This window comes from Ambystoma mexicanum, chromosome 1q (assembly GCF_040938575.1).
Source record: "Ambystoma mexicanum isolate Mex_15411 chromosome 1q, UKY_AmexF1_1, whole genome shotgun sequence".
NCBI classification, from domain to species: Eukaryota; Metazoa; Chordata; class Amphibia; order Caudata; family Ambystomatidae; genus Ambystoma; species Ambystoma mexicanum.
In genome coordinates, this window is record NC_090922.1 from 1,504,867,219 (window position 1) to 1,504,894,702 (window position 27,484).

Sequence of the window (27,484 nt, forward strand, 5' to 3'; positions counted from 1 at the left end):
CTGTTTCTCATCTCTGCACTTTCCAGGATAAGTTCTCCGCTGCTACCTGTTTCTCATCTCTGCACTTTCCAGGATAACTTCTCTACTGCTACCTGTTTCTCATCTCTGCACATTCCAGGATAACTTCTTTACTGCTACCTGTTTCTCATCTCTGCACTTTCTTGGATAAGTTTCTACTGCTACCTGTTTCTCATCTCTGCACTTTCCAGGATAAGTTCTCCGCTGCTACCTGTTTCTCATCTCTGCACTTTCCAGGATAAGTTCTCAGCTGCTACCTGTTTCTCATCTCTGCACTTTCCAGGATAACTTCTCTACTGCTACCTGTTTCTCATCTCTGCACTTTCCAGGATAAGTTCTCCACTGCTACCTGTTTCTCATCTCTGCACTTTCCAGGATAACTTCTCTACTGCTACCTGTTTCTCATCTCTGCACTTTCCAAGATAAGTTCTCTACTGCTGCCTGTTTCTCATCTCTGCACTTTCCAGGATAGGTTCTCCACTGCTTCCTGTTTCTCATCTCTGCACTTTCCAAGATAAGTTCTCTACTGCTACCTGTTTCTCATATCTGCACTTTCCAGGATAAGTTCTCCGCTGCTACCTGTTTCTCATCTGTGCACTTTCCAGGATAACTTCTCTACTGCTACCTGTTTCTCATCTTTGCACTTCCCAGGATATGTTCTCTGCTGCTACCTGTTTCTCATGTCTGCACTTTCTTGGATAAGTTCTCTGCTGCTACCTGTTTCTCATCTCGGCACTTTCCAGGATAAGTTCTCTGCTGCTACCTGTTTCTCATCTCTGCACTTTACAGGATAAGTTCTCCGCTGCTACCTGTTTCTCATCTCTGCACTTTCCAGGATAACTTCTCTACTGCTACCTGTTTCTCATCTCTGCACTTTCTTGGATAGGTTTTCTACTGCTAACCGTTTCTCATCTCTGCACTTTCCAGGATAAGTTCTCTGCTGCTACCCGTTTCTCATCTCTGCACTTTCCAGGATGTGTTCTCTACTGCTACCAGTTTCTCATCTCTGCACTTTCCAGGATAACTTCTATACTGCTACCTGTTTCTCATCTCTGAATTTTTTGGATAAATTCTCTACTGCTACCTGTTTCTCATCTCTGCACTTTCCAGGATAAGTTCTCCGCTGCTACCTGTTTCTCATCTCTGCACTTTCTTGGAACACTTCTCTACTGCTACCTGTTTCTCATCTGTGCACTTTCTTGGATAACTTCTCTACTGCTACCTGTTTCTCATCTCTGCACTTTCTTGGATAAGTTCTCTACTGCTACCTGTTTCTCATCTCTGCACTTTCCAGGATAAGTTCTCTGCTGCTACCAGTTTCTCATCTCTGCACTTTCCAGGATTTGTCTCTACTGCTACCTGTTTCTCATCTCTGCACTTTCCAGGATAACTTCTCTACTGCTACCTGTTTCTCATCTCTGAATTTTTTGGATAAATTCTCTACTGCTACCTGTTTCTCATCTCTGCACTTTCGAGGATAAGTTCTCTGCTGCTACCCGTTTCTCATCTCTGCACTTTCCAGGATTTGTTCTCTACTGCTACCTGTTTCTCATCTCTGCACTTTCCAGGATAACTTCTTTACTGCTACCTGTTTCTCATCTCTGCACTTTCTTGGATAAGTTTCTACTGCTACTTGTTTCTTATCTCTGCACTTTCCTGGTTAAGTTCTCCGCTGCTACCTGTTTCTCATCTCTGCACTTTCCAGGATAAGTTCTCAGCTGCTACCTGTTTCTCATCTCTGCACTTTCCAGGATAACTTCTCTACTGCTACATGTTTCTCATCTCTGCACTTTCCAGGATAAGTTCTCCACTGCTACCTGTTTCTCATCTCTGCACTTTCCAGGATAACTTCTCTACTGCTACCTGTTTCTCACCTCTGCACTTTCCAAGATAAGTTCTCTACTGCTGCCTGTTTCTCATCTCTGCACTTTCCAGGATAAGTTCTCTACTGCTACCTGTTTCTCATCTCTGAACTTTCCAGGATAGGTTCTCCACTGCTGCCTGTTTCTCATCTCTGCACTTTCCAGGATAAGTTCTCTACTGCTATCTGTTTCTCATCTCTGCACTTTCCAGGATACGTACACTGCTGCTACCTGTTTCTCATCTCTGCACTTTCCAGGATAACTTCTCTACTGCTACCTATTTCTCATCTCTGCACTTTCTTGGATAAGTTCTCTACTGCTAACCGTTTCTCATCTCTGCACTTTCCAGGATAGGTTCTCCACTGCTACCTGTTTCTCATCTCTGCACTTTCCAGGATAAGTTCTCTACTGCTATCTGTTTCTCATCTCTGCACTTTCCAGGATAAGTTCACTACTGCTACCTGTTTCTCATCTCTGCACTTTCCTGGATAAGTTCTCTACTGCTACCTGTTTCTCATCTCTGCACTTTCCAGGATAAGTTCTCTACTGGTACCTGTTTCTCATCACTGCACTTTCCAGGATAAGTTCTCTACTGCTACCTGTTTCTCATCTCTTCACTTTCTTGGATAAGTTCTCTACTGCTACCCGTTTCTCATCTCTGCACTTTCCAAGATAAGTTCTCTACTGCTACCTGTTTCTCATATCTGCACTTTCCAGGATAAGTTCTCTACTGCTACCCGTTTCTCATCTCTGCACTTTCCAAGATAGGTTCTCCACTGCTACCTGTTTCTCATCTCTGCACTTTCCAGGATAAGTTCTCTACTGCTACCTGTTTCTCATCTCTGCACTTTCCAGGATAAGTTCTCTACTGCTACCTGTTTCTCATCTCTGCACTTTCCAGGATAGGTACTCCACTGCTACCTGTTTCTCATCTCTGCACTTTCCAGGATAAGTTCTCTACTGCTATCTGTTTCTCATCTCTGCACTTTCCAGGATACGTCCACTACTGCTACCTGTTTCTCATCTCTGCACTTTCCAGGATAAGTTCTCTACTGCTACCCGTTTCTCATCTCTGCACTTTCCAGGATAGGTTCTCTACTGCTACCCGTTTCTCATCTCTGCACTTCCCAGGATAGGTTCTCTACTGCTACCTGTTTCTCATCTCTGCACTTTCCAGGATAACTTCTCTACTGCTATCCGTTTCTGGGCAATGTTTGCATAAACCTTGGCTACCAGGGCCGTGGTGGGCCAACAAGGAGCCGATTCTCTTTCATCTTGGCCAGAACCCAATGACTCCATGCCCGCTGCACATCTGCAGAACAGAGCAAACTTCTCATTCATGAAATAGTGATGCCAACTTCTGCCAGCCAAATGGCCTGTGCGCTGTTCCGGGCAGCGCCCAACCACATTCGGAATGTGGCCATTGGGCTCGACGGCCACTCATGGATAAAGTGGGTGTTGCGGTTACTAAGCGGCATCATTGGTGGCTGGCACCTTGCCTGCTCTTTTCCGCTTCTCTAGCCAGGAAACGGCTGATGTCTGCTTTTACCGGATCCCATCGTGATCACTGCAGATCATTCAAGCAATCACACATTCAGTAGAACCACTGGAGAACTCTGGATTCTCTGAAAGAACGTGCACCACATTATCCCAACAAGATCACTCAGCTAGATCCTTGACAAGTAGGCCTGCAATGGATTATTATATCGGCCAACCAAATTATGGACATGTTTCAGAATGCCACGAAGATAATGTCATCAGATATAGGGCCCAGAAAACTTGCACTGTACCAAATAATTGTTTCGTACAACACCCAATCCTAATCTATAAACCAGGGTAAAAAGATTCCTTTACTTCAGGGGCCTCAGAATCTGGATCAAAGTGAACAAGTGGTCCCCAGGTGATCCTTGAAGTCTTCAGACTGATGGGACTGAGTCCCATGACCATTCCCCACCCGCCGCTGTGATGGCATGATCCCAATACCAATCCAATGAAAAATGAGCAATGTTCATTCACTGCTCAAGTGGCAGCCACCAAAAGATTCCAGCCATGCTGAAAGCCACGGCGGCCATGCAATCAGACCAGATCCACGATGGCACGCTCATCAATTATTGATATGAAATGTCAGCTTCAACTCACTACTGAACCGGCAGTGTCGGAGTCTGACAGATTCTATGGCCAGAGGTGGTCTCAAGTAGTGTCGTAGTCTGGCAGATTCTATGGCCAGAGGAGGTCTCCCATAGTGTCGGAGCCTGACAGATTCTATGGCCAGGGTGTCTTTGATAGTGTCGTAGTCTGGCAGATTCTATGGCCAGAGGTGGTCTCCGATAATGTCGTAGTCTGGCAGATTCTATGGCCAGAGGTGGTCTCCCATAGTGTCGTAGGCTGGCAGATTCTATAGCCAGAGGTGGTCTCCGATAGTGTCGTATTCTGGTAGATTCTATAGCCAGCGGTGGTCTCCCATAGTGTCGTAGTCTGGCAGATTCTATGGCCAGAAGTGGTCTCCGATAGTGTCAGTCTGGGAGATTCTATGGCCAGAGGTGGTCTCCGATAGTGTCGTAGTCTGGCAGATTCTATGGCCAAAGGTGGTCTCTGACAGTGTCGTAGTTTGGCAGATTCTATGGCCTGAGGTGGTCTCCGATAGTGTTGTCGTCTGGCAGATTCTATGGCCAGTGGTGGTCTCCAATAGTGTCGTAGTCTGGCAGATTCTATGGCCAGAGGTGGTCTCCCATAGTGTCGGAGCCTGACAGATTCTATGGCCAGGGGTGGTCTCTGATAGTGTCGGAGCCTGGCAGATTCTATGGCCAGGGGTGGTCTCTGATAGTGTCGTAGTCTGGCAGATTCTATGGCCAGAGGTGGTCTCCGATAATGTCGTAGTCTGGCAGATTCTATGGCCAGAGGTGGTCTCCCATAGTGTCGTAGGCTGGCAGATTCTATAGCCAAAGGTGGTCTCTGATAGTGTCGTATTCTGGTAGATTCTATAGCCAGCGGTGGTCTCCCATAGTGTCGTAGTCTGGCAGATTCTATGGCCAGGAGTGGTCTCCGATAGTGTCAGTCTGGGAGATTCTATGGCCAGAGGTGGTCTCCGATAGTGTCGTAGTCTGGCAGATTCTATGGCCAAAGGTGGTCTCTGACAGTGTCGTAGTTTGGCAGATTCTATGGCCTGAGGTGGTCTCCGATAGTGTCATAGTCTGGCAGATTCTATGGCCTGAGGTGGTCTCCGATAGTGTCATAGTCAGGCAGATTCTATGGCCAGAGGTGGTCTCCGATAGTGTCATAGTCTGGCAGATTCTATGGCCAGAGGTGGTCTCCAATAGTGTTGTAGCCTGGCAGATTCTATGGCCAGAGGTGGTCTCCGATAGTGTCATAGTCTGGCAGATTCTATGGCCAGACGTGGTCTCCGATAGTGTTGTAGCCTGACAGATTCTATGGCCAGCGGTGGTCTCCGATAGTGTCATAGTCTGGCAGATTCTATGGCCAGAAGTGGTCTCCGATAGTGTCGTAGTCTGACAGATTCTATGGCCAGAGGTGGTCTCCGATAGTGTCATAGTCTGGCAGATTCTATGGCCAGAGGTGGTCTCAGATAGTGTTGTAGCCTGACAGATTCTATGGCCAGAGGTGGTCTCTAATAGTGTCATAGTCTGGCAGATTCTATGGCCTGAGGTGGTTTCCGATAGTGTCGTAGTCTGACAGATTCTATGGCCAGAGGTGGTCTCCGATAGTGTCGTAGACTGACAGATTCTATGGCCAAGGGTGGTCTCCGATTAATGATTAAATGATGGCAGAACTGCAGGGGGCAAAGCATGAAATGATACCGATACCCCACAATCTGCCACCCTGACTGAGGGATCTCGCCACGAGGAAGGGACTCCTGTCATTTCCCAAAGTCATGGACTTGGTGTCTGATTAAATCTGGAGAAAAGGATCTCCAGAGGATGGAGGAGTAGATCGAAATTTCAATATCAGGGAAGGCCATGTGTGAGCCTCCACTAGCTGCAGACTGCCTATAGGTGCGTACGGTCCAACCTTCTAAGAGTGAGGCACAGGGCACTCTCTGCCAGTGACCGCCTGGCTAGCAGCTGAGACTGGGCTGCGGCGTCAAACCTGAGGCAGGTGCCACTCTTTCAACGGGTGGCCATTCCTGGGGCACCACAAGGCTCTGAACCCATGACCTCTGGCTGCCTTCTCTGCACCTTCACTCAGGCTGAAGGATCTCCAGAAAGCATTGTGTTAATAGATCAGAAGGAATGGGATGTGGTGCAAGGAACTCCAGAAAGCATTGTGCTAACAATAGATCAGAAAGAATGGGATCTGGCAGATGGATCTCCAGAAAGCATTGTGCTAACAATAGATCAGAAAGAATGGGATCTGGCAGATGGATCTCCAGAAAGCATTGTGCTAACAATAGATCAGAAAGAATCGGATCTGGCAGATGGATCTCCAGAAAGCATTGTGGTAATAATAGATCAGAGGGAATGGGATCTGGCGGAAGGATATCCAGAAAGCATTGTGGTAATAATAGAGCAGAAGGAATGGGATCTGGCAGATGGATCTCCAGAAAGCATTGTGCTAACAATAGATCAGAAAGAATGGGATCTGGCAGATGGATCTCCAGAAAGCATTGTGGTAATAATAGATCAGAAGGAATGGGATCTGGCAGATGCATCTCCAGAAAGCATTGTGCTAACAATAGATCAGAAAGAATGGGATCTGGCAGATGGATCTCCAGAAAGCATTGTGGTAATAATAGATCAGAAGGAATGGGATCTGGCAGATGCATCTCCAGAAAGCATTGTGGTAATAATAGATCAGAAGGAATGGGATCTGGCAGATGCATCTCCAGAAAGCATTGTGGTAATAATAGATCAGAAGGAATGGGATCTGGCAGATGGATCTCCAGAAAGCATTGTGGTAATAATAGATCAGAAGGAATGGGATCTGGCAGATGCATCTCCAGAAAGCATTGTGGTAATAATAGATCAGAAGGAATGGGATCTGGCAGATGCATCTCCAGAAAGCATTGTGCTAACAATAGATCAGAAAGAATGGGATCTGGCAGATGGATCTCCAGAAAGCATTGTGGTAATAATAGATCAGAAGGAATGGGAACCGGCTGCGTCATCCACTTTGTTTAGTTACAATGTGTGTGTTGTGAGGGCATGCAAAATGGGTGGAGTTGAGGGACACCTGTTTAGAAAATATTAATAATTCATACAGGAGCGCAGGTGGTGTTTCATTGAAACATTATCCTTGCACGTGCCTCACTCACTGAGGTAGAACTTCAGAGACACTGGACAGGAACCAGAGAAAAGGAATACTCTCAGGATCGATCCATGGGCGGGCTTTGCCACAATCGGCCACTAACATGGGCCACTGGGAGAAACTACCTGCAAGAAACCTCCCCACTGCTGGAATTGAGGGAAATCCAAATTTACCACAGGGCTGAGTGCTAGGGGGCAAAACTATCTCAGCCCCCAGGGCCTAGTACAGCCATGAGGCCTAACCAAAACTGCCACAAGACCGAGCACATTGGGCACCACCCAATGCTGTTGGGATTGACACATATCTCAAACTGCCACATGTGGGGCTAGAAAGGGAGGTGAGGGGTCACATGATCTCACAAAGACGCCATCCTACATGCCAACTACTAGCAGGGTCCACTCCTAACAGGACCAAGACCTAATTGCTGCCTTATAGAGAGATCCAGTCCTATCCACTGATGTTAGAAAGAGACCAAGGCCTTTTGCCTTACCAGTGTGGAGATCCTGTCACATGTGCTACATGAAAGAACAGCCATCCATAGCTGTGGCCATTCCTCTTCTCAGGAAACACGACTTCGTACAAAGTATAGGGTCCTTACAGAGTTTGAGGTGCTACCACTGTCCTGTGGGATTCTAGAATTCCTCTTGGTATCATTTGATGCAAACTGAACCAGATCTGCATTTTATCAGAACCTGGTGTGAGCCCAGGATGAGGACTACTGTCCGATCAGCAATTGGGACAATACGTAGTAATAAGGATCTGGTCTGATATTGCTGCTAATCGATTATCATACGCTGCTAGGATTCCTGGACTGAATGCCATCGCCCTATCAGATCCTCAGATATTGCTAGTAGGAGGCGTAAGGCTTCGTCTGATCCTTGAGACGAAACACCACCTCTCTGAGGCTGGGGTAAGACTCCGTTGTAGGCTCCATTCTAGACTTTTAATCTTTTTTCCTATGGTTTTAGACAAAATTGCGAGTAAATATAGCCCCCAACAAAAAATAGGAAAACGACATGCAGAATCTTGCACCCCTGGTTTCACCCTCACAGCTCCATTGATATGCTTGGTCCAGAAGTGAACGCAGTAACACAGGAAGAAACCACTATTATTACTGGCATAATTGCTATAATTAAGCGTATGGGTTTGAAACTGTAATAGTGCGTTATGGCCACCAAGGTTGCGTTTCTTAGCAGGCTGCGTCACCCGTTCGTCAACCTGTGACTCAACTTACTGAATTGAAATATTCAACATATAAGTACAAGGAACGGTTTCTGCTCCTCATGCAAAACCGCAAAATTGCATAAATACGTAGGATCAACAACGCCGTGAGGATGACCAAGGTCGAAACATGTGTCGGCTGACCTCAATGAGATTAAATCATTCCTTTGGTTGACCTATTTGGAGAATTTTTGGACTTTTTCTCATATCATATCATTGTTCATCTACTTCTAAAAAAGCAGAGCAAGACTCACCTAAATCCAATCAATTCATTACTAATATTACTGCATGGATTCTTTAATGTGCATCAATTACTTATGGCAAAGAAATCATTTACAAAAACATTTCTGTTTTTCAGTGAAAACATTTTTACTCGCTTATAAATTACTCTCATTCGGAAATGGACTTACATTTTTACTCCCTAAAAAATAATGTGCCTCCAAACTTTAAAAAATAGGGAGTGAATTCCTCCCACTTCCAGAACTTATCTGGAGCACTAAATGCAGGTGTTTAGTTCGGAATCACAGTTCAGAGATGTACACCTCCCACTAATCCTGAGAGTGTGAGCGCTACCATTTCAACCCTCACCATCCGCGCCTGGTCTGGTGGTCATGACTATATAGTGCTCAAATGGTGAATATTCCCTAGGAAGACGCAGCGAAGAAGTGAACAGACAACATGTCCACAAGGATACCGCTGAGAGTTATCATACTGCCTATTAAACCCCTTTGCTATCTGTGTGAATGAGGTATGGCAACACCCCATTTCTTTGGAGCTCTCAGGTTCTGCATCATTGAGAATGGTTGGTGTCCTGAAAAAGCCAAGATTTCCAATGACTGTTCTGCTGATGAGATGCTTAGCTGCTGTCTCAGAGAATCCCACCTTCCCAACAGGATCCACTGTAAGCTTGTCTGCCACTGGTTCATTATCACATTGACTCCCCTTTGGCAGTGCCCAGCACTGAATTTCAACTTGGTGAGGATTTCTAGTCTGCCCGGCCAGTCGGTCATAGGGCATAGTGCCTGGTGCAAAGAAACTCTTATAAATAACCAGTCGAGCTGAATGCAAGAGGAGATTTCAGATTGCAAGAACGAGATGTGGAATGCAAGAGTGAGATGCAGCATACAAGAGTGAGATGTGGAATGCAAAAGTGAGATGTGGAATGCAAAAGTGAGATGTGGAATGCACAAGTGAGATGCGGAATGCAAAAGTGAGATGCGGAATGCAAAAGTGAGATGCGGAATGCAAAAGTGAGATGCGGAATGCAAGAACGATATGCAGCATACAAGTGTGAGATGCAGCAAACAAGAGTGAGACGTGGCATGCAAGCGCGATATGCAGCATACAAGAGTGAGACATGGAATGAAAAAGTGAGATGTGGAATGCAAGAGTGAGATACGGAATGCAAGAGCGAGATGTGGAATGCAAGAGTAAGATACGGAATGCAAGAGCGAGATGTGGAATGCAAGAGTGAGATGCGGAATGCAAGAGTGAGATGCTGAATGCAAGAGTGAGTTACAAAGTGCAAGAGTGAGACGTGGAATGAAAAAGTGAGATGTGGAATGCAAGAGTGAGATACAGAATGTAAGAGCGAGATGTGGAATGCAAGAGTGAGATACGGAATGCAAGAGCGAGATGTGGAATGCAAGAGTGAGATACAGAATGCAAGAGCGAGATGTGGAATGCAAGAGTGAGATGCGGAATGCAAGAGCGAGATGCGGAATGCAAGAGCGAGATGTGGAATGCAAGAGTAAGATACGGAATGCAAGAGCGAGATGTGGAATGCAAGAGCGAGATGTGGAATGCAAGAGTGAGATGCGGAATGCAAGAGTGAGATGCTGAATGCAAGAGTGAGTTACAAAGTGCAAGAGTGAGACGTGGAATGAAAAAGTGAGATGTGGAATGCAAGAGTGAGATACAGAATGTAAGAGCGAGATGTGGAATGCAAGAGTGAGATACGGAATGCAAGAGCGAGATGTGGAATGCAAGAGTGAGATACAGAATGCAAGAGCGAGATGTGGAATGCAAGAGTGAGATGCGGAATGCAAGAGCGAGATGCGGAATGCAAGAGCGAGATGCGGAATGCAAGAGCGAGATGCGGAATGCAAGAGCGAGATGCGGAATGCAAGAGTAAGATACGGAATGCAAGAGCGAGATACGGAATGCAAGAGCGAGAGGCTGAATGCAAGAGCGAGAGGCTGAATGCAAGAGCGAGATATTGCAAGAGCGAGATATTGCAAGAGATAGATATTGCAAGAGCGAGATGTGGAATGCAAGAGTGAGATGCGGAATGCAAGAGAGAGATGCTGAATGCAAGAGTGAGTTACAAATTGCAAGAGTGAGATACGGAATGCAAGAGTGAGATACGGAATGCAAGAGCGAGAGGCTGAATGCAAGAGAGAGATATTGCAAGAGCGAGATGTGGAATGCAAGAGTGAGATGCTCTTGCACCTTGAGTTTGAACCAAGTGGCACCACTAGTCACAGCTGTCTAATTCTGATGATGTTTCTTTTATGTATTTTTGATAAAGTGTAATTGTGTGATATTTTTCTGGAATTTAAAAGTTCCATTTTTATAATTCCCTAGGAGTATTTAATTATTAGGATTACAACTAGGCCCTAGTAATTCGTCAGTGATATGTTAGGCGCCAGCAGCAACCAGCTGCTTCGTAGCACCTCCTATACAAAGGAGAAAGGGACAAGTGTTCTTTCACATCCTCGGGGGGGGGGGGGGTGGGGTGTCTTCTGGTCAGGCAAGACCCATGATAGTAACCAGGTAAGAGTAAGGAAGCATGTGGTGCACAGAGCAGTGCTAAGTACAGGAGGACATAAGATGATAAGTGCAATGGTTAAAGGAAGTACTCATGGGTACACCGAAGCAAGAGGAATATGGGAGTGGGGGTACAGGAAGAAAGGGAATGGGTGGGAAATTCGACCACGTTAGATGAAAAGGATGAACGATGCATTTACAATATGGTGTAATATAAAGGTCTATCAATATGCAGCAATGTGTCTCTACATCATCACCTCTTACAGAGCACAGCCTACGTGCTCATCCCCGCTACTTACAGGTGAGCCAGGTGTTCTTGAAGACATCTTGTTTAAGAAGGACGACCTTTGGACAGCCTCAAATCACCTTGCTCTTACAGACCACCATCCAGGTCTCTCAGCCTGGTACGACAGATATGCCATGATCAAGTGTTCATCCCTGACTGATATGAAGCCGTCCAACCAGACTTCCCCTGGTATGACAGGTTTGACAGTGCCTGGTATTCAGGATTTGACCCAATCAGATTCCCAGACGCACCCTGGTATGACGGAAGCGCCCACATCAGACACTGCCTGGCATTCAAGACTTGGCTCCAACAGATCCTTAGCCACTACCTTGTAGAGGAAGTTCACGCCGACAAAAATGTCAGATACTAGCATTCATGACTTGGACCTACCAGATCTTCAGACGCAGCCAGGGGCCAGCGTCAGACTTTGGCATGAAATGGGCTCAGGCACCAATGGGAACAAGCGCCGCCTCCCTCATGCTCAGAACTTAGCTGCCATCATCACCAGAGCAAACCGTGAACCCACAAAGGGAAGCCAGAGCGCCATGTTGGAAGGGAGGACTCTGCCTAAAATATTATGCGGAAATAAACGGTTTGGAATATAGATTGTTAGATCACTTCATGTTTATACATAAATACGCTTGTCTAGAACTATTACATTTTCAAAGTATATCTGAAAATATGCCCGTCTTTAAAAAACATGTTACCCTTTTTTCCTGTTCATATCCCCAAAGTGAGATGGGAGTTGGAATTCCAGCTCTGCCTACATTTGAAAATGAAAAACCCTGAGATGTCTGCGGCCACACGTGCGCCTGTGTCATCTTCAGCTAACATGGCCGCCCACACAGAAGAGCAAGAGCTCAAAGAGTTCCCATGCGGAGCACCTTTGGGCGGGGAAAGGCAGGAAGGGGTGCGATTACCCATAAGGACTTGCATGACTATGGCCAAGGAATGGGTGGGCTCATAACCAAACAACTGTGCATCCCTCCTCATCTGTGCCCCTCACATATGCCATTCCTCCCTATGTGTACTTTCATTTCTACTTAAATGCAAAAGGTAGGCTTCACACGCGTCGCTTGTGACACCTCGTAGCCCAAACTAAAAAGGCTGTTTGAGTAGTACCCAAAGGGATTTTTTGGGTAAATTGTTTTGTAATGATATTTTAGAGAAGGTTTGATCTTTAACACTGGGAACTCTACTAGCTGCATTGTGAAGGAAGCCAACAAACTGGTCCATTTCGGACAAAATAACAGGCCCCTAAAAATGAGTTTATGTGACGATTTATCAGATGTCGCCACTTCTCCCCAAAGAGGAGCCCCTTGCCCTGAGGCCAGGCCGGTTCCCTGGGGTGGTACAATGCGGGAGGATCTCATGGGGTGGAAAACCTCCTCCCCACCTCCCCCAAGGAGAAGGACAAACACCTACGTAGAATTAGGTACAACATCACCAACCTACCCTTCCCGAATCATTTACCATATTTTAACCAATCTCCACTTGCTAGCACTTCCATTTGCAATTGTGGCATTATACCATTTCCTAACTCCAGTACTGAGAAGAAGAAGAAGAAGAAGAATACCTGGGAGGCGGGTACTGACATGAAGTGGATGCACGGATGCAGGATGAGCACTTCTGTGATCTCAGAGGCATGTTCTAGCCTTCCAGGAATAAACATATCTGTACGGACTTTAAGAAAACGAGGAGGGACACGATGTCAAGCCATACCCAGAGCAATAGCGTTCGTGAAAGCTGTTCGGCACAAATGTTTCAAAGGCCGGGTGACAGCCTATCACCATCAGAGGTGGATTTTCTCCACCCAAGGAAGTCACAGCACAGCAGACGTTATCTAGCTGATCTGACACAAGACCCTGCAAGAAGCTGGCGAGGCAGTAGCATGGCCTCCAGGAGGAGGAGGAGGAGGACCGCACAGTCCATAACAGGTCCCGATGCTGCAAGGAGCCAAAGCTGCGGAGCCGCTGCAGTGACCCAGAAGCAGTCGAAAGCCACCGAAGACGAAGAGAAGGCCAGTGCAGACCCCAATGGAGACCACGTAATGGCACATGGGAAAACAGGAGCATGCACCAGTCCCCTAATATGAAAGGGCGTACGAGCGAACTTGCACGAGAGGAAATCTTACTTCTGTCCAAAAACCACTAACCACCAGAGAAGGGTCAAGGACCCCAATCTGAGAGAGTGTGACTTTTGCATCCGAGGTGGCAGCCCAAATGCCACTAACAGTAAGAAAAAGGTCAAGGAACCCCGCGATAGAGAGCAAGATAATGATAAGAGTTCTCTTCCTCATGGCAGTACTTGGCAGGGTAGTGAACCAAGCGGACCAAGTCAAAGAAGAGGTGAAACCAGGGTTGGGTGCTGTAGGTGTGAAGCCTGAAGAACAGAAGACCAGGGGAAGAGAGTCATTCCCCCTGGTTGTGGTGCACTGAGAGCAAGATACCAGGGAGAAGGGAGTCATTCTCCTGGTAGCCGGAACCGGCAGAAAAGCCCAAGAAGGCCTGGAGAAGAGGGTCTTTCACCCAGACTGTTTGACAGAATAGATAACTCAGACCTGCCGTAAGGTCTAATAGGGGCCTGGGGAAGGGAGTCATTCCACAGGCTATCTGAAAGCGTACGTCAGGAAAAGGGAGACCTTTTCCTGACCCACCAAGCGGGAGTACCAGAGTGTTAACACGTGAGAAGTACTGTTTGGAACATTACTAGCAGGGGACGGGAGCTATTCCACCAGACAACATGTGAGATGTGAGACTGTTTTGAACTGAATAGAACTGTTATTGCAAACCAGGAACTGGAACCCAGGAGAAGGGGGTCATACAGACCAGGACGATACTACTTTAGTTATAGTTTCTAGTGTGAGGGTCACAAGCAAGGTTTTAATGACACAAGAGGGTGGACATTTTGAGTTGATAGTCACCTTAGATCTCTTAGTTGATGCAGGACACCCCCCTCCCAGAGATTGGGATAGGTAGGTTTTCTTCTCTTTTTTAATGAGTAAAAGTCTTTGCTGACAAGTATGCCACCTTTGTGCCGGCTGCACCCTTAGATCTCACCCAGGCATGTTGGGCCTGCACTTCAGGCGTTGCCCTATTACGAGCCGGTGACGGGCATGATCCTATCACTTTGCCAGACCCTGGCATTAAGGACCTGGCCCCACCCGTTCCCCACCCCAGGAAGTAATGGCTCAGCGCAGCAGGAAGCTCTCACCTCTTTGATGGCGGCCATCTTGATAGTCTCGTAGTAGTGCAGCAGCGCATTTGGCACGTTCATGTCGTAGCCAAAGCCAGCGACGGCGACCTCGTCACAGTTGTGGAGCGCCATGGTGATGGCCACGCTGCCCAAGGTCGGGATGTTCTGGGGATGGAAAGGAGACACAGTGGTCAGAAACATGCCCGCGGACTGCTCCTTTCTCCCATTAATTCATTAACCTCCACCCCCTTTCCACCCACGCCAGAGCTCTGTAACCCCCAGAATAATCCATCATGTAACGTTAGCTGCATGCACGTATGATGAACCGCTTTACCACGCCTGGGAAATCTGCATGTACATGCTAACAACAGAAGACGTGTTGATGTGGTGTCATTTGAGGTGATCAAATGAAATGGTCCATGGAAACATGTCAGTGGGTCACCGGAGCAAACACCTGATCCCACAATTCATACATTACAAGGAATGGGAAGAAATAATGAACTAGAACACAGGTGGAAGACCTCTGCTGAGGGGTGGGGTGCGGCCGTGTGGTGCTACAGATCAAGGCTATTTTCCTAAAGGAAATTGCAATGCATGATTTGATATTTGATTAAAAAAATCATTTGCCTGCTTTTTATCAGAGGTTGCATAACATGGGCCCCCCTTTGTTAATCTCCAAACATTGTCAGTGCCCTGCACTAAAGATCTGCTGGACGCAGGGCAAACCTCGTCAGTGATAATTCAACACCTTTTGGAGGACTCCCTTTTGCCAACAAATACACATGTAAAGTGACACAACCTTTAGTTTGTGAGCACTTGTGCTGCAGCACAACATGGAACAGTCTCCTGGACTCATGAAGGCAGACTCAGACCCCACAATCTTGGGCCTCTGTGCCCCCTGCAGAACACTTGTGAGTCATGGCTGATCACCTAAATCGAAATTAAGGTGACTTTCCTTCTGTGCAGTCATATTTGTTTCTGTGCTTTAGAGTGCCTTTAGAGTGCCCTTCAGGTGGGTGAGACCTTCCCTCTATGATCCCTGCTTATTTTCACTTGCAGAGTCCTTACTGTGTGGCTGCCCGTTTGATGTTGCCCTTCACTTCATGAGGTGTAGCTTTTCCAGTTTGTGTAATCGTAACTATGAGACATATGCTGCCTGATGTAGCCCCCTGTAAAATGAGGCGAGGCTTTGCCAGCCAGTGTAATTGTACCTATCTAACTCACATGCTGCCTGATGTAGTCCCCTGTAACATGAGACGAGGCTTTGCCAGCCAGTGTAATTGTACCTATCTAACTCACATGCTGCCTGATGTAGTCCCCTGTAACATGAGACGAGGCTTTGCCAGCCAGTGTAATTGTACCTATCTAACTCACATGCTGCCTGATGTAGTCCCCTGTAACATGAGACGAGGCTTTGCCAGTCAGAGTAAATTGTACCCATCTAACTCACATGCTGCCTGATGTAGCCCCCTGTAACATGAGACGAGGCTTTGCCAGTCAGAGTAAATTGTACCCATCTGACTCACATGCTGCTTGATGCAGCCCCCTGCAACACGAGGTGAGCCTTTGCCAGTCTGTATACACACACCTTTTTATGTCTGTAATCATATGTTTACATGCACTTTCTGCAACTAGCGTCTAGCTGCCTCAGAAAGTTGTGCGCTGAAATGAATGCAAAAATAAAATAAATAATGTATTAAATAAATTAGGGAATAAGTGCATACCATGAACCCCACCTTTTGGCTTCATTATGTGTGCAAACTCTACATGAAGCAGTGTAGGGTGGGGCCCGAGTGGGCGAAGATTATGGATGGATGGGTTTATTGGCCTGTGCACAGCAGAACAAAGAAAGGCAGCACGTAGGGCCCACTGACATCCTAAATAACCTGGTAAGAAAAGCGATTAAGTTCCTTTGCAAGAGTAACAAAAGAGCTGTGAAGGCTTGGGGGGGATGGGGTGGGGGGTACATTTCAAATGGAAAAAATTTGGAGCAACTACAATGTGGACATTGTCTGGAGGTCAGTGAGAAGGATCTCCTGGGGTGAGAGAGAGAAGCAAAGCAGACTACGAACAGGAAATAAAGGGAATACAGAGCTTAGGTCTCCAGCAGTGCTTCCAAGTGCCAGCTTTGAGCCTCGACAGTGGAGCGTGAGATGTTGGCCCAGTGGTCATTGTTGAGCTTTGAAGGGTGGGCCATGTGCCTCGTTGGTGGTGTGGTGGACAGCTGGTTAGTGTCGATGGGGGCCTCATGTGTGGACTCTTGGCCTTTGCTAGTGGTGGGACGTGCCGATTGGTTGCTTCGATGGTGGAGTGGTGTGGTCTTGCCCACTAACTCTTGGTACTGCTTTGCTGTGAGCACCATGGTCAGCCCTAGTTCCCTGTATCCCGCATGACTGGTCCATGTGTTGGCTATCCAGGGGTGTGGTGGGAGTAACGGGTGGACCAGCTTCTCAGGCTGATGGAAGCTTAAATTAGAGAGGCTGGGGGAGGGCGGTGCAAAGAGGCTTGTCAACCATCACCATTGCTCACATCCTGTTGGCCAACCAAGGTGGCTCTAAAAAGTGATAAACAAAGGGAGAAGATTCCGGGTAAAGAGCCAGATTCAAGTAAGATAACCTCGTGTTGATATGGCAGAGCACAAGCCGTCCACTTCTAGAAGGACTAGTCAAAATTGGTCTGCAAACCGGGAAGTCCAAATAGCAAAACAAGGATCTGGTGCCCTGGACAATTCCTGGGCAGACTGGTAGCGAGTCCTTCATTCACACTTAGCCCCAAAGGTGTTTGGAACCTGGAGGAACCAGAGTTGGTTTTGTGGGTACATGGATACTCAGCCGCAGAAGAAGCCTGATCGCTAGGTGTTGGTCACGTAACGGACACCTGGAATCAAGGAGGGCACCAAGACCAAGCCTATCAAGCTCAGTACCTGTTTATTTATTTATTTTTAATTTGTAACGCACACGCACACCCATAGGCATCTTGGCGCTATCGAGGAATCAAGTTGCACACAGTTACATCCAGAGAAAACAAGTTACATACCGACTTTACAGAACATAGGATCCCGAGTGGATGAAGGTCACGGGATACAAGAAATTAAGAAAACAGCCAGGTTTTGAAGGCCCAGTAGGATTCCTCCGGCCTCAGGGAACGGGGGAAAAGAATTCCACGGTTTGGCTGCAATTACTGGAAAACTCGTCCCTCCAGACCTGGCAGTGTACTTCTCTTCATATGCCTGAGATGTGCTCAGATCTCGGGATGTTCAAGACCGGCCGCTCGCACAGCGTTGTTTAGGATGGTCTGAAGGTTTTGGGCCTGATCACGAGTTGGGTGGTAGCCCTTAAGTGCAGCGCTAACGCTAATACCTCTGCATTTAAGGGCTGGCCTGATCACGAGTTGGCCGCTAAATGGCCTGTGTTACCTCCAGCTTTTTGCTGGAGGTGAAAATCCTATTTATAGCCCTGTTTTTTTCGGCAGAATTAACACTGGCGCTATTAGCGTGTGGTAATGTTCTGAAAATGCCCATTGCGTCCAATGGTCCCAGTGGGGAATGGGGATTTCCTGTTATCACCCAAGCCGTGATCCAGCGCTAATAGCGCCGGACCAGGTAGCTCTAACAAAATTATCATTGGACAGTATCCTGGCAGTATTACCGCCGGAATACCACCCAACTCAGGCCCTTTGTACGTTGTGTGCAGTTGTACCGGCGAAAAGTACATTACTGTAGCCAAGCTTGGCACCGACAACTACACGTGAGATTGTTAGTCGAATTGTATTGGGGTTGTGTCAAGGGAAAGGCTGGCTGAAAGTCAACTTTAGGATGTTCCCAGGATAACCATCTTCAAATGCCCCTCTGTCTCTCACTGACCCACTTTCAGGAGGGCTTGTTATGCCTCTGAGTCTCTGTAACCATAATTCCAGTCTCTGGGCTCCCCATGTTTTCGTCCTGAAAGTTCCAGGAGGTGTGGCGGGGGGGTTACATCACCCTCTCTATATGGTTGCAGGGTCAACGACAACCCATCCCCGTTCTTCTTGTTCAGTAGAGACTAGATGTAGGCTTTCCAGGATCCCGTACATCACAGGTCTTCTCGAAGATGGTGTAAGGGTCATTCAGGAGAGATGCCGGTGGATTGCTACCTATTCCTTATTAAGTGCTCGTTATTCCTTCCCGGTTCTTCTCTGAGTGACCACCTGGACCCTTCTCACAACCACCTGCACCTGCTTAGGGCCCAACCGGCCCTGCTCTATACGACAAGCCCCTTCCCTGGTCTTCACCTCACCGAGTAGCTATCAATGGACAGCTGGTCTCTCAACTGTGAGGCTCACCCCATCTTCCTCCTGTCACTAAAGGACAGATCTTCCTCCTCGCTTTCTTTCTCTTCTTTCTCAACAACCTCACTGTAAAATTCTTCCGCTTATCGCTAAAATCCTTCACGCCAAAAATCCTTATCTGGAGTAGACTCTTCTCTAACCTCTTCTCTGTCTCCTATCTTCTCCTCCAGGTCCTTCATCTCTTCACTGCCACCATAGGCTGTTCCTTTCCAAACTGGCTCCCCTCTTTGCCTGGAGCGGTCTTTCTTGCCACAACCTTGGCCACCTCCTCTAGTGCCACCTTGTGTGCTCTACTCACTGCCACCTCTTTTCCACCAGCTTTAGATCTTCATGTCATTACCACTGGTTCTCTACCGTGTTGGTCTGTTCTTCTTGGCACCACTTCTTCTCTACCTTGGTTTGCCCTAATCATCACCACCTCCTCTCTACAACGTTTAGCTGTTCCTACCGCCTCTACATCCCCTCTTGCTCGCACAGCCTCCTTCCACTCAATGCTTAAGACCTCCTTTACCACCTTCGCCTATGCCCTACGGCCTCTGACACTTATGTTACAGCCTCCACCGTCTTCCTGCCTGCACCTACAAACTCCTTCCACTCTGGTCCATAATGACCTCATTGGAACACACCATCCTCCTCTACTCATGCCACAAACTCGCGTCACTTCCACCGGCTTCTCTACTATAGATGTCATTTCATCCTCTCTACCGCTGCGACTTATTCAGCTCGCCACACCAATCCAGTGTCGCCTTGTGCAGTAGCACCTTGGAGCATATCTCCTGCGCAGAGTCGAATTACCATAATAAATGCCCCGGACCCAAATAACCAGTCAGACCCAAAGAATATGGCAAAGTGTCAGTTCAAATAAAGTAGGGAGATCTGGCAAGCATAACAAGTCAGAGCTCAAACACTGTTACTTTTCTCATACAAAGACTTTATAATTTGATGTACCTATGACATCATTACGTGGCAAACAACAAAATTTACTGAGGGGAGGGATTGGTAAGGAGAACATGTAGATGTTTTCGCCTCTGGTTAATCGAAGAGAAATGTGCCCTTCATTCATAGCTTATCCTGATTAACTCCCTTTGCACTTTCCAATTATGCCTCGCTGCGTCAGCCTTAGTCTCTGCAAAACACATATTCTTTGTCGTTTACATGAAGCTGTTTCTGCAGCGTCTCCAAACTCTGCAGCCTTGGTTTGCCTCTGAGGTAGTTTCAACACGATCCGACGTCCATCTTTCCGGCATGGCCACTCTATGTTATAGTTTTGACTTGCAACAAGCTTCTATATGTCTCATCTACCTTGCGTTTCTGCCTATGTACGTTTGCTGAGCTTCATCTCACTCGTCTTTCATAGACAATTTCTCCATCTTGTTACACTTAGTTACTTCAATTACACCTTCATTCTTTAGGTATCTGCATCTCGTTTCTATACGTCCTCATATCTTCCCTTTCTGATGTCACTTTACTCTGTCAGTTTGCACTTACAACTTCTCTATGTCCAATGGTGTATGGTGACATTCTTCCACCACTTCAGTACGGGGGTACATTCGATATGGTTGTCTGAGTGCATTACGTCTCTCGTACACTTGATGCAGTACTGGAACTATACCTGGTGTCACACAGAACCTTTCTACTGGTGTTCGCCCAGCATGACGGAGGTGAGGTGGTCGGCACTAGGGATGACATTACCTGCTCCTCTACATTTTCCTTTTCTGACAGTCTCCACCCCGGTCTCTCCAGCCATCTCCATCTCCACTGGTTTCCAGTTCACAGCCTTCAACAAACAAGAGCTTCCTATTCCTGCAACACACACTGTCAGACTCAATAGCCCGGCGTACACAGAGAGAAAGCCCACGCACCGCCAGACTGAATAGCCCAGCATGCACAGAGAGAAAGCCCACGCACCGCCAGACTGAATAGCCCGTCGTGCACAGAGAGAAGGCACACACACCGCCAGACTGAATAGCCCGGCGTGCACAGAGAGAAGGCACACACACTGCCAGACTGAATAGCCCGGCGTGCACAGCGAGAAAGCCCACGCACCGCCTGACTGAATATCCCGGCGTGCACAGAGAGAAAGCCCACACACTTCTAGACTGAATAGGCTGGCGTGCACAGAGAGAAAGCCCACGCACCGCCTGACTAAATATCCCGGCGTGCACAGAGAGAAAGTCCACGCACCGCCAGACTGAATAGCCCGGCGTGCACAGAGAGAAAGCCCACACACTTCTAGACTGAATAGCTCAGCGTGCACAGAGAGAAAGCCCACACACCGCCAGACTGAATAGCCCGGTGTGCACAGCGAGAAAGCCCACACACTTCTAGACTGAATAGGCCGGGGTGCACAGAGAGAAAGCCCACGCACCGCCTGACTGAATATCCCGGCGTGCACAGAGAGAAAGTCCACGCACCGCCAGACTGAATAGCCCGGCGTGCACAGAGAGAAAGCCCACACACTTCTAGACTGAATAGCTCAGCGTGCACAGAGAGAAAGCCCATGCACCGCCAGACTGAATAGTCCGGCATGCACAGAGAGAAGGCACACACACTGCCAGACTGAATAGCCCGGCGTGCACAGAGAAAAGGCACACACACTGCCAGACTGAAAAGCCCAGCGTGCACAGAGAGAAGGCACACACACTGCCAGACTGAATAGCCCAGCGTGCACAGAGAGAAAGCCCACACACTTCTAGACTGAATAGCCCGACGTGCACAAAGAGAAGGCACACACACTGCCAGACTGAATAGCCCGGCGTGCACATAGACGGAATAGCCAGGCATGCACAGAGAGACAGCCCATCCCCCGAAGTGGAACTCTGGGTGAGCCTCTGTATCTGTGCACACAAGCTAGGGAGGCCATGTGATTGACTAGGTTCCCATGGGTCACATGGGATGCAAGGGGGCTGGTCTAAAGCTATATCAACAATGGGAGCCATATTGGATTTTATGATTGTGTAGAGGGGATGGGAGAGCTGCATGTGTCTGGGACATGCCTGGGGTGGGATTTTCATCAAGTAGCCTTTTGGGTGTTTCTGGGACCTTCTGAACTACTTTGGGTTCACAATTGTTTTGCTGACCTCACAATCAGGTCCATGATCGGAGACTGCAACCCCCACAAAACCCAGGGGAAATAGATTTGCACTCTCTTGGGCACACAATGACCTGCTTCAACTAATGATATTAAAGTTAGTAGGCCGGAACGGCAATAATGTCCCTGGAGAACTAGCAGTCTGTTACATTGCGCGTCTTGCCAGTTTCCTCCTCTCTTAGCGCTGTAAGGAAAGGTGTTCATATTACTCATTTTAATGGTGATCGATGCCTCATCCTTGGATGGGCAGTGGGCAGAGTTGGCCCCATCAGGATTTGAACCTCTGACTGAAAGTTCCACACAGCGGTCAGAGGCAAGCACTTAACTCGACGAGCTATGGTACAAGGTAAGCTAGGCTTTTCCGGCTGACCATCCTCGCTGTGGCACTTGGCAGGGTCTGGACCCTTTTCCTCTGGTCGCCGAAGGTCAGATTCTCTGGGCACCACGCCGTGGTCGGATGACGATGGGCCTGGACAGGTATACCAACATTCTGGAGTGCCATAGACTGGGAAGTCAGGACCTCCAGTGTCGTGTCCAGTCTCCTGACTGAGATGGCCCAAGTGGGGCACTGACTTATGCAGGGGTGGCACGAAGTACGAGCGCAGACACACAGTGATTATAGTTTAGGGTAATGGGGTGGCCAATCAGATTCCAGGGGTAGCACGCTCCCACACAGGCTTCTTCCTGGACATGCAACTGTTGACGATGAAGAGCAAGCGGAGAAGCCGGTGGCCGCGCCCACTTGGCAGCCACTACGTGGGTAGCAGAGATGAACCAGAGCAGGGGGCACCAGCATTGAACCTCTGTGCTGGATCTTAAGCCAGCTGAAGCATTCATGCCAGAGGCGAGTCGGGGTCTCCACAGCCCGCGTGCCGGTGACACTCCCTGGCTCTGGACTAGAGGATGCTGAACCAGCGCCGGAGGGCAGTTCTCATGGACCCTCTCCTTTCATGGCTTGCCTTCTTATTTGATCAGCTGCAAGGCAGGCTCGGGCCCTGATAGTGGGCACCAAGTACCTGGAAATCATTCTTTGTTCATAAAGTCTTCAGTGCTTTGCTGTAAGGGGCGACCCTAACATCCGTCAGTCATTATGCATCGTTTTTCCTCGCAGATGCTTCTCGAGCTCCCCACAAAGGTGCAGGACATCCAGCACTTATGGGAAGTGGGGCTCAGCTTGAGGTCTAAGGACCCAATCAAAGAAGGGCATTCTTTCAAACACACATAATGCAGGCAACCGGAGCCAGGGACCACCATGCAAAGTTTCCACGCCGGACTGTAGGCCAGCTCCAGGCAGACAGCATGGAGTAGGCTGCTGGTCATGTGACCAGGACTTGCCATTCAGTTTCTCCACCCACCTCCAGTTTTCACGCCTTCCAAGCCTCTACCTAAGGACTGTAGGCCAGCTCCAGGCAGACAGCATGGAGTAGGCTGCTGGTCACGTGACAAGGACTTGCCATTCAGTTTCTCCGCCCACCTCCAGTTTTCACGCCTTCCAAGCCTCTACCCAAGGACTGTAGGCCAGCTCCAGGCAGACAGCATGGAGTAGGCTGCTGGTCACGTGACCAGGACTTGCCAGTTTCTCTGCCCCCCTCCATTTTTCACACCTTCCAAGCCTCTACCTAAGGACTGTAGGCCAGCTTCAGGCAGACAGCATGGAGTAGGATGCTGGTCACGTGACCAGGCCCTGTTAAACAGTTGCTCCGCCCACCACCTACTTAATCAGTCCTCTTTAGGTGCCCTCATCCACGGCATCCTGAGCAAAGGATGTACGAAGACAAGGGCCTCACCTGTTTGTGGCTTTTCGGGCCAAGGGCCTGACCCGCTATCCTGCATTTCACCTACAAACTAATCGCTACTACTGCTACTCACCAAAAGACATCACCATGTGTCTCCTCCCAGTCCATCCGCACTCGTACTAGGGTTCAAATGGCCAAGTGACCTGGGAAGCCCCGGCAAGCTACCTTAGGGAACCTCATCAATATTACCCATGCCAACATCCAACAACTAGGGCTGTCAAAAGATGTGGTGAGGCCTGGGGCAAAACATTTGGTGAGGCCCCCTGACCATTTTTTGCACTGGGCCAGGGGCGGCACCTCTGCAAAACAGGAGACTCAAGAAATCTCCCCTTGAGTTTGTTTGAAGGATCCCAAATACGGTTTATTACTACAACTGCAAATCAACTACAGCAGAGTTAGATTTCTCTACTGAAGAAAGGTTTATGCCAGACTAACTTGCTTATCATATGTATATATATATATAATGGCATGATGACGGCATGTGGTGCGTGACGCCAGCATTAAGGAGCACCCTGCCCCTTGTGCACATTAAAACACACATCATACACAGTGACAGATAGATGATGTGCAGTGGAGGCTGGTACATTTCTGAACTTAAGAGGCTTAAATGTTTGCGCTAATTATGCAGGATTAACAGAGCACAGTGAGGGAGCCCAAACCGAACAAGGGTTGCTTGAGTGGGGTTCTCACTCCCAAGAATGTTTGAAACATTGGGTTAAAATTATGCATTTTACAGCACTTTCTTTGCAGAATTGGGTAGAAATCAATACAGTTTGCAATTGGTTTTGTATGGAAGCACATGGAAAATCCCAATAGTTGCAAATCACCAACCATGCACAGGAACAAGATCGAATACATGTCATGCCGACCTTTTTACACAACATATGCTGGTATAAAAACATATTCATGCTGGTTTTTCCCATGTATGTCCATGCAGGCTGCACCAATATATGCCATTATTACCATGTACGGACTCCCAAGTAAAAATGCCATGCTACAGAAAGTATGCCCAGGCTGACTGTGCACGATAAGTGTTATTACTGGCTAGATTTGCCTAAATTCAATGTGGGCCAAGTTAGCCAAGTAGTATGCTTGCTTTAACCCTGATGCATAGTCCTGTGCATCAAGGGTAAAGCAAAAAGAGAATTTGCAATGCTAACAGTTTGTGCTTTCATTTAGGCATGGGAAAGGCACCGCTGTATTGGTACTAACTGGCTGTTGATGGTACCAGGTGTAAAATGGTTTCAGTACATGAGCAGCTAACAGCAGTGCCTGGCAAACACCTAATACCTATGCACAAACCAAAACTGTTGGCTTTGCCAGTGCTTGTTTTTCACGGGACTTTAGCGAAAAACGTGCAGAGTGCTTTTAAATCGAGTGGCTGAAGGCAGACCTGGTCAAGACATTTATTATGGTTGTAGGTCATAGTTTCGAAAACAAAAGGATCGAATGCCTTTTGTTCGGCAGTCAAAGGACCGAAAAAAAGGATCGATTTTTTTTATTTTTATGGGAAGAGGTTCCCCTCCCAACCCCCCGTTTTCTTTATTAAAAACATTTTTTTTACCAACCCAAACTAAAAAAAATATATACATAAATAAATAAAAAAAATTCAATTTTTTTTTCCGATCCTTTTGCATTCGAGCAAAAGGTCATTCGATCCTTTATTTTCGATCCTTTGACTGGACACCATTTATTATCACACCAATACTATGTTTACAGATCCAATTAATTCATTAACTCGTAGAAGACTCCTTTGAGAAAACACTTGCAGGCACATTGAGGGCAACGTTTGATGGCAAAGCTTGAATAAAGCTGACTCAAAGAGTTCCAATGAGGTGGTGTTTTGGGTGGGGAGGGCAGGAGCTGGGTGAGAATTGCCATATGGATTAGAATGGCCAGGGGCAGTCAATGGGTGGGCAAATAACTAAACAACATCTACAGGCTGTGTGTCCCTCCTCATAGGCCATTTCTTCCCATCTGTACTCAATGCTGTCATTGGGACGGATCTTCCCAGATCCAGTAAAGAAATTACTCAATCCGGGAAATCTATGTGCACTATATGTTTATTTTAGAATGCGGTTGTGTGCTCATCCTTTAAATCATGTTGGGCAGAGATTTGAACCATGGTTGCTAGGTTCCAAAGTGAGGCACGTCCCCACAAAACCACTTGAGGGTCTGAGCAGGAGCCCTGTGCAATCTCTTGTCAAGTTTGCACTGTACTGGAAATATTGAGGTGCCTTTTTCTGGGATTAAAAGGGGTGCAGATTTTTAACTTTGCTGACGATAAATCCTCTGAGGGGAAGAGGCAAATGTTCATGAGGGTAACTAAAATACCTGCCCTACACTCTCCTAATCCTCCTGTCGCTCGGCCTGGCCGCTTTCACTGCGGTAGGAGGAATTCCCCAGAAGAAAAGTCTATTTCCACCACTGTCTGTTCGTTAAAGCAATCGGTTGGGCTTATTGGTGGCACACCTAATAACTGAACCAAAATGAATGCCATGCAGTGGCGCAACACCTTTGAGCAGATCAGGCTCCAACTCCCTCCCAAAATGTTGGGCTTTGTTGACTCGACCTGGCTGCATGGGCGGCGCCAGCCCCTGGCCACTTGGGCCAGCCCGTAGCACTCGTTAAGGAGCGGCATCAGAATCAAACATGCGATAGCAACAGACTCACTTTGATAAAAATCAAGTCTTAACTTCTGATCTCAGCTTTTAGAGGGCCCACCTCTCCAGAGATTGCCATAGCATTATGAAAGTAAACAGACTCTGAATTGGGATGAAAGGTGCGACTAGCGGCCAAAGAGAAGGTGCAATAGCTATTCAGCCTCCTAGCTCGGCTCAGGGAATTCGGAGGGAAATGGGAACAGGGCTGGCTGAAGATGTGTCAGGGCTGGTGGGGGCCCATTTCTTTTTCATGTTTGGGGGCATTCCTTGTCTTACAGGCTGGAAAGAATAGACCAAGGCACATGTGGAGTGTTTAAATCAATAATCAAGTCAAAGTAATGCAGCAAAGTGGTTAAACGCTGCAGATTATCAGTAGGTCTCTGTGTCATAAGACAGCCAACATGGGGGCAGCTGCTGTGGGGCCCATTTCAGTTGTAAAAGCTGAAAGGCCCAGATGCCATCCCTCACTGGGGAGACGGACAGTGCAGTTGGTTTATTGGCCCCACTCACTATCCGCTTTCACAACTGTCATCCAGCCCCTTGCTGACCAAGAGAGCTGTGGCCAGACGGAACAGGACACAAATGTTAAATGGTGCCTGGGCTTCGCTGTTAACAAAGGCCCTGCAATTACTAACCAAAACCATTTAACTGTTAGCACCTGCATTCACATCCATACATGTTTGAGCAATTGAAATTGCGATGCCAGGTTAGCGCTTGCATGCCAAGGGAGTGATTAGAAGGGAAGCGGTGACATGAGAGATCTCGTTCTCACAACAGTCCTTAAGTGTAGGGTGACCAGACGCCCCGGTTTTGCTGCGACTGTCCCAGATTTGAGCCCTCTGCCCCACGTTCCGAGACTTGTGTTATATTTAAAAACCCTGGCCCGGTTTTGGGACAGGGAGGGTGACACCCATTTCTTTTTCTGCTAACAGTGATAAACTAAACAAACATGATAAGCTTCTTGAATTGGGCTCGAACCACCAACCATCCAGGTA

General features: G+C 47.7%; 1 protein-coding gene across 4 annotated transcripts in view; it reads right to left on the reverse strand.

The window, feature by feature from the left end:
* Positions 1-27,484, reverse strand: part of ST3GAL3 (ST3 beta-galactoside alpha-2,3-sialyltransferase 3) — a 1,489,309-nt gene that overhangs the window by 171,614 nt on the left and 1,290,211 nt on the right. For all 4 annotated transcript variants that reach the window (XM_069642409.1, XM_069642406.1, XM_069642407.1 and 1 more), the window contains one exon: positions 14,632-14,778. In XM_069642409.1, coding sequence (XP_069498510.1) covers positions 14,632-14,778 — 147 coding nt within the window. The remainder of the gene's footprint in view (positions 1-14,631; positions 14,779-27,484) is intronic.